This window comes from Phocoena phocoena, chromosome 10 (assembly GCF_963924675.1).
Source record: "Phocoena phocoena chromosome 10, mPhoPho1.1, whole genome shotgun sequence".
Classification (NCBI taxonomy): Eukaryota; Metazoa; Chordata; class Mammalia; order Artiodactyla; family Phocoenidae; genus Phocoena; species Phocoena phocoena.
This window is the reverse complement of record NC_089228.1, coordinates 39,983,477-39,996,091: the sequence shown is the minus strand read 5'-3', so window position 1 is coordinate 39,996,091 and position 12,615 is coordinate 39,983,477. Positions and strand designations below refer to the sequence as shown.

The following is a 12,615-nucleotide window of genomic DNA, read 5'->3' as shown; positions in this document are numbered from 1 at the left end:
CACCAGGGAAGCCCCCAGGTAAGCATTTTTAAATGTTAAAAACTTCTCACAATTCCCCTTTCCTAGAATGCCAATTCCCATAAAAACCAAGTTTACTTCCCTGAGGACTATGAACTTTCAAGTGAAAATTTAACATCAGATTTTTTTTCCAATTTACTCAACATAGTAAATCTTTAATAAGTAATACTCAATTTTGAAAGTAATCAGTAATACTCAACATAGTATAACCTTTAATAAAGAATAAACTCTTCAAGTCTAACCCACAGAACTGGCACAGTATGTTATACATACCCACAAGATAACTTTATAATCTTTAATAAGTACAAGCTTCTCCAAGGAATCACATAAAGTACTGCAAGTTTTTCCACACATGGTAAAGCAACGTGAAAAATTAATAACCGTAACTTTTTATTTTTCATATACCTGCAGACAACTGAACAGCGCCAAATCCTAAACCTGAAAGACACCATTTGGAGGAAGGCTGTTCAGCAAAAAACAAACCAACCTTCCAAGCAAAAAGTAATTTTTAATGACTTATATACATAGCTTTGTATATATTCTAAACTTCACTACTATCTACACGCTTCATTTATTGTCATTAAGAATGAGAAAGATTTCATGTGGACAACCCTACAGTTTCAGAATAAAGATGGCCAGGTTCAAAGCCCAATCAAAATGATTATCTTAGGTATTTTAAGACCCAATTTTTAAACTACAGAACATTTTTAACTCCATTTACTTTCTCCAAATCACCCACAAAAATGATCAAACATTAAAATGTATGCAAGAGATGACATTTTTAACTAATAAATTGAATCTGACATTAATAAATTAATGTCAGATTCATACCCTCTCAAAAGGCAGTCAATGTACGACTATAAGATTTTAAATCGACTTTTAAAAATTTCTAAGAGTAACATTCTATTTAACCAGTAAGAATGAAGCAGGGGGACCAAATGATACATGGCCAAAGTATCACTACCACCTCAAATTTATATAATCCTACCTTCAAGGACTATCTCATTTGATTCGAACAACTGTCTGTGGGAGTCACAGTCTTACTCCCAACTTACAAATGAAAAATTAAAACATGGAAATCAAGTCATCTGCTCAATGACACCAATTAGCAGCCAAGAGTACTGAACTAACGACTTCCAAACTAACGTAAGCTCATTCCACTATCCCATACAGACATAAATTCAACTGCTTCCAAAAATCTCACCTAAACATAAAAAGTTCTTAATAGCTTTCAAAATAATGAATCCTGATTAAAGGGAAAAAAATTTAATAATTATATAGACTACTTCAGTCATAAAAATTTTATCTTTTGATCAAAAAAAGTTGAACGGAATGTTTTACTTAAGACAAAAATTTTTTTAGTCTCAAAGTATTTTGATTAAGAAAGTTAGGAGGATATGTTTAGAAAGTTGTTATCAATAAATCTGCTTTATATTCCCTGTGACATTAATATAGTATCAAAAGTTTAACTTATCCATAAACAATTCTATTGTAGCAGATGTCCCATCTGGAAAAAAGAAAAGTCTTAAACTGTTAAATACTTTATATAAAGGGCAATGAAATGCCTTCCTTGGGCAATCTACTCTATTTTAGTAATCTTCGTTAAATCCAAAGCATCTTTATTTAAATCATCCTAAAATCTTAAATCTTATTTCAGGGGTAGGCCAAACTTCGGGAAGAAACTTACCTGGGAACTCAATGGCTTATAGATATACTTCACCTTCACAAGGTTTTATCATCTGAAAATCACTCTGAACTATGGATAGAAATATATCTTTCAAAGTTAGGATGAAAGATATGCACTCAGTAATACAAAGCAGGCAGCTTAGGTAGATAAACAAGCTTCCACACTGCTAGTGGACTGAAAACGCAACCTCAGGCAAACAGTTAATCTCTCTGTGCTTCAGCTTCCACATACCTAAAGTGGTCACCTCCTCTGGACTCCTTTGGCTAGCTGAAGCTCATTCCAGTCAAAAAGTATTCACTCTCTTTTCTGTACTGCTAAGCCAAATGGATCAACAAAGCCTAAAAAAACAGGTTTCTATACTAATCTATTCATTCATGGAACAAATATTTACTGAGCACCTCCTATAGGCATTCAGAAGACAAAAACAATACAAGGAAGTTCATTTTTAATTTGAAATCACCTGGGTTTTATAAGTTGGTGCCTATGTCTATCTTTTCCACAACACTGTGAGTTCCTTAAAGAGAGGGATTATGTGCAGCCAAAAAAAAAAAAAAAAAGGCAGAGGGGGGGTTGGAGCCAGGCAGACCTTTGAATTCCAAATTTGCCACTCCTAACTGTAATTCTTAAAGAAGTTACTTAAATCTCCACCCTCAGGTGTCTCTCACGTGGAAAATGAAGTAATATCTACCATTCAGGACTGCTGTGAGGATTTAAGTGACTTATGTTTTAAATGCCTGGGTAAGGTGGATGTTCAGTTGTTCACTGAGTGCATACATAAACCCATCAACAAAAATGCTACTATCAATGTCATGTTTATTTCATTTATTTGCTGAGATTTATGAATTTGAAAACACACTATTAAATGCAACAGAAAAGTTTAGTTAAATCTTATCAATGTGTATACCAGGTAGAGATATATCCTGTACAGAGGAAGCAAAGAACCTTCTGGTAAATATTTTCACCACACCAACACCACTCTCAGAGGCTGATACGATTCTGACTGTCAGGCCCAAGGGATATACAATTCTTAATCTGAGTAGGCCCAAGAAACACACTCTAGCTTTATGAAACTCTGAGAGGTCAAACCTAACTTTAACTTTGTCTTTAAGGCCTCAGGCACACTGAGCCAACATTAACCTACTGTCTTCAACACTTTGGGACAAATCCTGCAATCAGCCTCACAGCCACTTCCTCACCCACCCAAACAAACCTCTTAAAGATTATCCAAGCCTAAAGCTGCCCTCTTAAAATTGGGCGCAAATAGATGCACAGAGTTTGGAGAGGTAGAAATTACTATTACTGTATTTCCCTTTTTCTTTTCCCTTCCTTGCTATCCAAAGGAATATTCCTCCTATTTCTCTTTGTTAAAGCTACACTGATAAAGTCATACAATATTATATGTCAATTATATCTCAATAAAACTGGGGTATAAAATCCAGACTGGGGGGGAAAATACATTAAGGTATATTAATTTAAGACCCAAAGTACTGGCTGAAGGGCACATGATAAACAATACTTTAATAATATAAATATATTCAACTCCCTTAGCTACTACCAGAAGCTCTACTGCCAACACCAAAAAAGTGACCAATTTACCATTGTACAAGGGAAAACAATATTCTTGTCTACCTACATGTAAATGAGAAAAAGCTACAATCCGAAATGTGACTGCAAAATTTCAGGGGGGGGAAAAGTCAAGGAATCAAAAAATATATTGTAAATAAAAATACATATCGCTTCTCACTTCCTAAAACCTCAGATAAGGAATGGTCATTTCTGAGAGTACCACAATGGAACGCAAAAGTACCCAAGATCCCTGCCCATGCCTAACAACTTCCAAAAGCTGATAGGCTCCACTGCGCTGTACACCCCAAATGAGCAGGTTCCTACACTATCTTTTCATTCATTCCAACAAATATTTACTAAGCAACTACTAAGGGCAAGGCAATGAGGATCAAACATGTTCCAGGACACGCTGTAGTGAACAGGCCTAACAAGGTCCTTGCCCCAGGGTTATGGTCCACAACGGGGGAAGTAGAGAACTAAAAAGAGTGTTCCGGAAATTTGGGGGCAAAGAGTATTTTTGGCAGTCTCCGTCCTTACACCTTCTAAGGGAGTCATTCCTAAATAGTTACATAAAGGAGAACCTAAAACAACATTTGTTATAAACAAGAGGCTAACTTACAACTTTTAATACCACTGACTCAGTGGAACTTACATTCCAAAGGGAGAGCAAACAGGTAAATAAAAATAATCTCAAAAAGTGGTATGGGGTTTCCCTGGTGGCGCAGTGGGTGAGAGTCCGCCTGCCGATGCAGGGGACACGGGTTCGTACCCCAGTCCGGGAAGATCCCACATGCCGCGGAGCGGCTGGGCCCGTGAGCCATGGCCGCTGAGCCTGCGCGTCCGGAGCCTGTGCTCCGCAACGGGAGAGGCCACAGCAGTGAGAGGCCCGCGTACCGCAAAAAAAAAAAAAAGTGGTATGAAAACAAAGGTGATATGAAGCGGGGTGATCTAACATGAATGGGGTTCTCAGGGAAGGCCTCACATTAGCCACACGTGAACATTAACTCTTGCACTCCCACTATACATAACCAGAAGTAGTGAAGTAAAAGCCGTCATTTTTTTTTTTTTTTTTTTTTTTTTTGCGGTACGCGGGCCTCTCACTGCTGTGGCCTCTCCCGTTGCGGAGCACAGGCTCCGGACGCGCAGGCTCAGCGGCCATGGCTCACGGGCCTAGCCGCTCCGCGGCACGTGGGATCTTCCCAGACCGGGGCACGAACCCGTGTCCCCTGCCTCGGCAGGCGGACTCTCAACCACTGCGCCACCAGGGAAGCCCAAAGACGTCATTTTTTAATATTAGTTCTCATGAATACTGTAATTCATTACATTTAACCTGCTGTAACCAACGTCCGAGTACAATCGTCCATAGTCCGTCTTTAGCATATCAACAGCAGACAGTAAAACCTTAGTCACCTCACTTGACTTTGAAGACTAGTCTCTAAACAAAACTTGCCGCTTTTATACCTCTGGCTCCGACAGTTTTAACAATCATAGCTCACACACCTAAAGCAGCCAACAAAAGAGGAAGATTCACACCCTCCGGGTCGCTGAGCTCGACCTGCTCCTGCAGGAGCAAGCAGGGGCTTTTGCCCGGGGTGCGTGGGCTCCCAAGAGCGGAGCTCGGAGAACCAGTGGAGTCCGCTGCGCGCGGACGCCGAGAGCGCACCGCGGGGGCGTGGCGGGCCCTGCGCCTGCCTTTGTTGTCCCTCGTGGCGCGCGGGGGGAGGGGCGGCCAGAAGCCCGCGAGGCCAGTCGCCGCCCCCGGCCCCCGTCTCGTGGCCTTCCGGCCCCTACGAGCGCGCGAACCCACCTTCTTGTAGTGCTTGCCCAGCCAGACCCGCACCGAATCCAGCTGGGACACCGTCTCCGGGCTCTCCCAAAACTTGCTGGTCGGGCCCCCGTCCTTCCGCCGATAAACTGCCAGGCCCGCGGCCGCCGCCGCGCCTCCCAGACCCGCAGCGCCCGCCGTCGCCCCCAGCCCGCCGCTGCCCGCCGCCGCGGCCATCGTCGCCGTACGTCGTCCCCACAACCCTGCCGGCCCGCCCCGCCCCGGCCCTCGCGGCGTTCCTCGTTCGCACGCGCGCGCGCAGCCGCCACCTCCGCCTCCCGGCCCCGCCCAGTCAGCCCCCTTCCGGCGCGGAGAGCCGGCCCCGCCCCTTCTCGGGACCGGCGCCTAAGTGACGAGAGCACGCGCATACGCATGCGCAACACTCTCTCTGGGCGGGCCTACGACGAGCTCATCCCCCCGCCTCTTCCGCCAGGCTGTAGGACAGTTCACAGTCTCCGCCCCCCAGCTTCGGCTTGTTAGTGTGCGGCTGATTCCCGGATACCTGCGTCGAATCGTTGTGCAATCTACTACTGCACGGAGGTTCCGTGTTATCGTCTGCCACCGCCGGGGAGAAAAGGGCTGGCGTGAGATGTTCCGAGAGGAGAACCCGTTTAGGGTGTCACCTGCTGGCGTAGGAACCCACACGCCGGGTGGGAATCTGCGCCTGCCCCGCTTGCCCTCAGACCTAGTGGCCCTGTCGTACTTTGTAAACAACCATTTGGGACCACCACCCCTCGCAACAGCTGATCCCCTCTGTCACTCAGGCGCTTTCGAATCATAGCTTAAATGTACTTCAGAAAAGTGATGCCTGACCATGCAATCTTGAACAATCATACTCACTCGACATTGTTGGCGTAACACTCACCATGACCTGGTATTTTTCTTATTTTCTTATTGAATACTTTCCACATAAATTGCATGAGAGCCTAGTCTTGACTTGTTCGCAGGTGCACCCTCGGTGCTGAGAACAGTACCTGTTATCTAACAGATGTTCAATAAATATTTGATGAATGAGTGAATGACCTACAGGGAGGCAGAAGGCAAATAATTTTAAATTATTAACGAAATATGATTGGCCATTATGGGGTTTTGAACTTAATGCTATCTAACCCCTGAACAGCAAGTGACTAATTGCTTGTGAGTTTTTAAGAATGAAGACACTGTGATCAGGGAGGAAAGGAGATTTCAAACGCGTGAAAAAACTGGAACAAAGTCTTTAAAGTGTGAAAGCATACTTGGTGAAATTCCTTAAGCCCATGGAGTTGAAGCAGAGATGTTATTTGGGGTAGCAGTGAATTTGGAATATCCTGTAAGCATTAGAAAACCAGCTTGAACAGAGAGAATGACATGACCAGAATTATCGATTAGGAAGTAGCTACTGCAGCAGTGTGGATGATGGAGTAGAGGAAGAAAGGCTGGAGAAAAATGCATGGACAACAAAAGAAAAAATAAATTGGACTTCATCAAAATTAAAATCTTTTGTGCTTCAAAGTATACCGACAAGAAAATGAAAAAACCCACTGAAAGAGAGAAAATATTTGCAAATTATATACCTGATAAGAGACATATCCAGAATATAGAAAGAACTCCTACAACTCAATAATGAAAAGAGCAAGAAGCCATTTGACAAATTAACTAATAACCAAATGGAATAAATTTGGTACAGCAATATTATGGATGAATCTCACAGATATTATACTGAGTGAAATAAATCTTACCCAAAGGGATATACATAGTACGATTCAATATATATGAAGTTATAGAACAGGCTAAACTCCGAAGTATGGTTCCCTCTGGGGAGTGGAGGGGAAGGAGGGACATGAGGGTGTTTCCTGGGGTGATAATAAGTTGTACTTAGAAATAGATTTGCATTACACAGATGTATACCAATTATGGAATAGTAAAGAAAATTTATGCATTTTACTATAAATTTCCCCTCAAAAGAAAAGAACAGTAAACAAATACTGAACTCTTATTCAAAATATGCATGCTAAAGTGTTTAGCGGTGAACTGTACCTTTCACACAGTTCTCCAAACTGCAAGCTAAATTCACATAGCAATCTATCAAAAAGCATTTTTATTGCTCAACAGGTGAAGAGTTGATTAGGTTTCTTCAATTTTGAGGCAAAGAAAAGAATTGGAAACTGTATGATTGATGCCAGTTGTTACAGTCATTAGCTTTCTCGGTTTCTGGGAAGGATACCAAAAGGCTTCTCTAAAATGTATCAAAGACTAGGGTTTAGCAAATATTTTCTATAAAGTGTCAGATAGCAAATGTTTTAGGCTTTCAGGCCATATGTTCTATGTCACAACTACTCAGCCCTACCATTGTAGCGCAAAAGCAGCTCTAGACAATACATAAATGAGTGAGCATGGCTGTGTTCCCAGTAAAATTTTATTTACAAAAACAGGTAGCAGGGGCTTCCCAGTAGCACAGTGGTTAAGAATCCGCCTGCCAATGCAGGGGACACGGGTTCAAGCCCTGGTCGGGGAAGATCCCACATGCCGCGGAGCAACTAAGCCCGTGTGCCACAACTACTGAGCCTGCAGTGTAGAGCCCACGAGCCACAACTGAGCCCATGCGCCACAACTACTGAAGCGCACACACCTAGAGCCCGTGCTCCGCAACAAGAGAAGTCAGTGCAATGAGAATCCTGCGCCCTGCAACGAAGAGTAGCCCCAACTCAGCAATGAAGATCCAACACAGCCAAAAAAAAAAAAAAAACAGGAGGCAGACAGTTTCTGTTTGGGATGATGAAAATGTTTAAGAGATGGATAGTAGTAATGATTGCACAAGATTGTGACTGTACTTAATGTCACTGAATTGTGCACTTAAAAGCGGTCACTGAATTGTGCACTTAAAAGCGGTTAAAATGGTAAATATTATTATATATTTTTTACCACACAAAAAAAAGCATATGTGGCAGGCCAGATTGGACCTGTGCCATAGTTTGTTGACTCCTGACAAAGACTATTATACCTATTACCTTTAACTTAGAAGCATCTTGTTTAAATCAATTTACTCAGATCTGCTTGAGAAAATCACAATATTGCTTATTTCATTGAACTTTTACAATATTTTTGGTAAAATACTTTTATGACAAGGATTAGGTTTATTTTCAGCTAGACCTTAGAGCCAAACATTTAGCTTATTCAATTTATGGAAAATGTCTGTCATATAACCTAATTGACAAAGCCAGTCATTATTGTCAAATCAGCAAAAAAATTGTTTTTGTCAGAAAAAGTCTTACTTCATTTTTCAATTCATATAAAAGTGTTAATATTTAAGTCAAGGAATAATATCAAAGCTGCTGAGGAATAGATTCCATAACATTTTATTAGACGATTATTAAAAGCAGTCTGGTCAAGATTGAAATGATTTAGATCTAAAACAATGTATCCATTTTTATAAATTATAAAAAACAAGGTAATACACTTATTAAATCAGTTATCAAAAACCTCCCAACAGAGATTGGGATTGATATATATACACTAATATGTATAAAATAGATAACTAATAAGAACCCACTGTATAAAAAAATAAAATAAAATTCAAAAAAAACCAAAAACAAACTTCCCAACAAAGAAAAGCCTAGACTTGATGGCTTCAATGGTGAATTCTACCAAATATTTAAAGAAGAACTAACATCAACCCTTCTCAAACTTTTCCCGAAAAACTGAAGGGAGGGAACACCTCTAGACTCTTTCCATGAATCCAGCATTACCCTGATCCCGAAACCAGACAAAGTCACTACAAGAAATATCACTTATGAATACTGATAAAAAATCCTCAACAAAATACTAGCAAACCAAATTCAGCAGTATATTACAAGGATTTTACACCAAAAGAGATTTATTCCTGGAATGCAAGGTGGTTCAGCATACAGAAATCAGTGTAGTACACTACATTAAGAAAATAAAGGGAAAAAACACATGATCATCTCAATTGATGCAGAAGAATAATTTGACATAATTGAACACATTTCCATGATCCATAAAAAACCTCAAAACTAGGAATAGAAGGAAACTATCTCACTATAATAACAGAAAAACCCACAATGAACATCATACTCAATGGTGAATGACAAAGTTTTCCTCTAAGATCAAGAGCAAGGCAGAGATGCCTGCTTTTACCACTTCTGTTCAACATAGTACTGGAAGTTCTAGCCAGAACAATTAGGCAAGGACAAAAAATAAAAAGCATCCAAATTGAAGGAAGAAGTAAGATATCTGTTTGCAGATGATATGATCTTATACATAGAAAGCCCTAAAAATTCTACAACAAAACTTGTATGACTAATACATGATTTCAGCAAAGTAGCAGGATGTAAAGCCAACACACAAAAACCAGTTGCATTTCTACATATTAATAATGAGCAATCTGAAAAGGAAATTACAACAATTTCATTTACAATAGCATCAAAAACAATAAAACACTTAGGAAGTAACCAAGGAGGTAAAATAATTGTACAATGAAAACTATAGAACATCAATGAAAGAAATAAAACAAGACATAAATGAATGGAAACATATCCCTGTTCATGGATGGAAAACCTAATAACTTTAAAATGTCTACAATATGAAAAGAAATCTACAGATTCAATGCAAACTCTATCAAAATCCCAGGGATGTCTTTTGCAGAAATAGAAAAACCCATCCTAAACTTCATGTAGAATCTAAAATAAACAAACAAAACAAAACAAAAGTTTAAAAAAAAGAATAATTTTGGAGAACTCAACTTCCTGACTTCAAAACTCATCAAAACAGTGTGGTACTGGCATAAAGACAGACACATAGATCAATGGAAAGGATAGAGAGCCCAGGAACAAACTTTTGTGTGTATGGTCAAACGATTTTTTTGACAAGGATGCCAAGACTGTGCAATGGAGAAAGGACAATCTTTTCAACAACTGGTGCTGGTTAAACTAGATAACTACATGCAAAAGAATGAAGTTGGACCCTTACCTCACACTCTATACAAAAATTAATTCACAATGGATCAAAACCCTCAATATAAGAGATGAAACTATAAAATTCTTAGGAGAAAACATAGGGCAAAAGCTTCATGACATTGGATTTGACAATTATTTCTTGGATATGACACCAAAGACAATGATTTATTGGATGTGATATCAGAGGTGCAGGCAACAAAAGAAAAAGTAGACAAATTGGACTTAATGAAAATTTAAAAAAATTTTCATCAAAAGAATATCAACAGGGACTTCCCTGGTGGTCCAGAGGTTAAGACTCTGGGCTCCCAGTGCGGGAGGCCTGGGTTCAATCCCTGGTCGGGGAACTAGATCTCGCATGCTGCACCTAAGAGCCCGCATGCTACAACTAAAAGATCCCTCATGCCCCAACCAAAGATCCCACGTGCCACAACTAAAGACACAGTGCACCCAAATAAATAAATAAGTAAATAAATAAATATTTTTTAAGAAAAGAATATCAACAGAGTAAAAAGGCAACCCAGAGATAGGGAGAAATATTTGCAAATCATATAATGAAGGATTTATATCCAGAATACATTGTGAACTCCTAAAACTCAGCAAGAACAAAAAAAATTCAAAAATTGGCAAAGGATTTGATTAGACAGTTCTCCAAGGAAGATATGCAAATGGACTAAAAGCACATGAAAAGGCGCTCAACATCTTTAGTCATCAGAGAAATGCAAATCAAAAGTATAATGATGATGGGCTTCCCTGGTGGCGCAGTGGTTGAGAGTCCGCCTGCCGATGCAGGGGACACGGGTTCGTGCCCCGGTCTGGGAGGATCCCACATGCCGCGGAGCGGCTGGGCCCGTGAGCCATGGCCGCTGAGCCTGCGCGTCCGGAGCCTGTCCTCCGCAACGGGAGAGGCCACAACAGTGAGAGGCCCGCGTAACGCATAAAAAAAAAAAAAAAAAAGTATAATGATGTACCACCTTACATCCATTAAGATGGCCACTATCAAAAAACCCCAGAAAATCATAAGTATGGACAAGGATGTAGAGAAATTGGAATGCTTGTGCTCTGTTGGTGAGAATGTAAAATATTACACTCACTGTGGATGATTCCTCAGAAAATTAAGAATAGAATTACCATGTGATCCAGCAATTTTACTTCTTGATATATACCCAAAAAATTAAAAGCAGGGTCTTAAAAAAATTAAAATAAAAGCAGGGTCTTAAAGAAATATTTGTACAACCACGTTCATAATAGCATTATTCACAGTAGCCAAAAGCCAAGTATCCATCCACAGATGGGTGAATAAGCAAAATATGATACATACAATGGAATATTATTCAGCTTTAAAAAGGAAGGTGATTCTGACATATGCTACAACATGGATAAACTTTGACGATATTATACTAAATAAAATGACAGTAACAAAAAGACAAATAGTGTACGATTCCACTTATGTGAGGCACTCAGAGTAGTCAAATCTTTCTTTTTTTGTACGCGGGCCTCTCACTGTTGTGGCCTCTCCCATTGCGGAACACAGGCTCTGGATGCGAAGGCTCAGCGGCCATGGCTCACGGGATCAGCCGCTCCGCGGTATGTAGGATCTTCCCGGACCGGGGCACGAATCTGCATCGCCTGCACCAGCAGGCAGACTGTCAACCACTGCACCACCAGGGAAGCCCGAGTAGTCAAATCTTAAACACAGACAGTAGAATGGTGATTGCCAGTGACTAGGGAGAGGAGAAAATGAAGAGTTATTGCTTAATGAGTATAGAGTTTCAACTTTACAAGATGAAAAGAGATATGAAGATGGATGGGGTAATGGTTGTACAACATGATGAATGTATTTAATATCACTGAACTGTACACTTAAAAGTGATTAAGATGGGACTTCCCTGGCTGTGCAGTGATTAAGAATCTGCCTGGGGCTTCCCTGGTGGCGCAGTGGTTGAGAGTCCGCTGATGTAGGGGACATGGGTTCGTGCCCTGGTCCGGGAAGATCCCACATGCCGCGGAGCAGCTGGGCCCGTGAGCCATGGCTGCTGAGCCTGCGCGTCCGGAGCCTGTGCTCCGCAACGGGAGAGGCCGCAACAGTGAGAGGCCCACGTACCGCAAAACAAACAGACAAACAAAAAAAAGAATCTGCCTGCCAATGCACGGGACACGGGTTCGGGCCCTCGTCTGGGAAGATCCCACATGCCACGGAGCAACTAAGCCCGTGTGCCACAACTACTGAGCCTGCAGTCTAGAGCCCACGAGCCACAACTACTGGGCCCATGCACCACAACAACTGAAGTCTGCGCTCCTGGAGCCTATGCTCCACAACAAGAGAAGCCACTGCAGTGAGAAGCCTATGCACTGCAACGAAGAGTAGCCCCCGCTTGCTGCAACTAGAGAAAGCCCATGCACAGCAACGAAGACCCAACACAGCCAAAAATAAATAAATTAAATATTTTAAAAATTAAAAAAAAATGATTAAGATAGTGAAGTGAAATAAGTCAGAGAAAGACAAATACCGCAGGATCACCCTAACATGCAGAGTCTAAAAACAAATACAAGCTCACATATACAGAGGA

At 41.1% G+C, this 12,615-nt stretch overlaps 1 protein-coding gene across 1 annotated transcript in view; it reads right to left on the bottom strand.

Annotated features, from left to right (window-relative positions):
• SMARCC1 (SWI/SNF related, matrix associated, actin dependent regulator of chromatin subfamily c member 1) overlaps nt 1-5,273 on the bottom strand; it is a 178,098-nt gene extending 172,825 nt beyond the window's left edge. The window contains exon 1 of the mRNA XM_065886493.1: nt 5,079-5,273. Coding sequence (XP_065742565.1) covers nt 5,079-5,273 — 195 coding nt within the window. The remainder of the gene's footprint in view (nt 1-5,078) is intronic.
• Between the last annotated feature and the right edge of the window lie 7,342 nt (nt 5,274-12,615).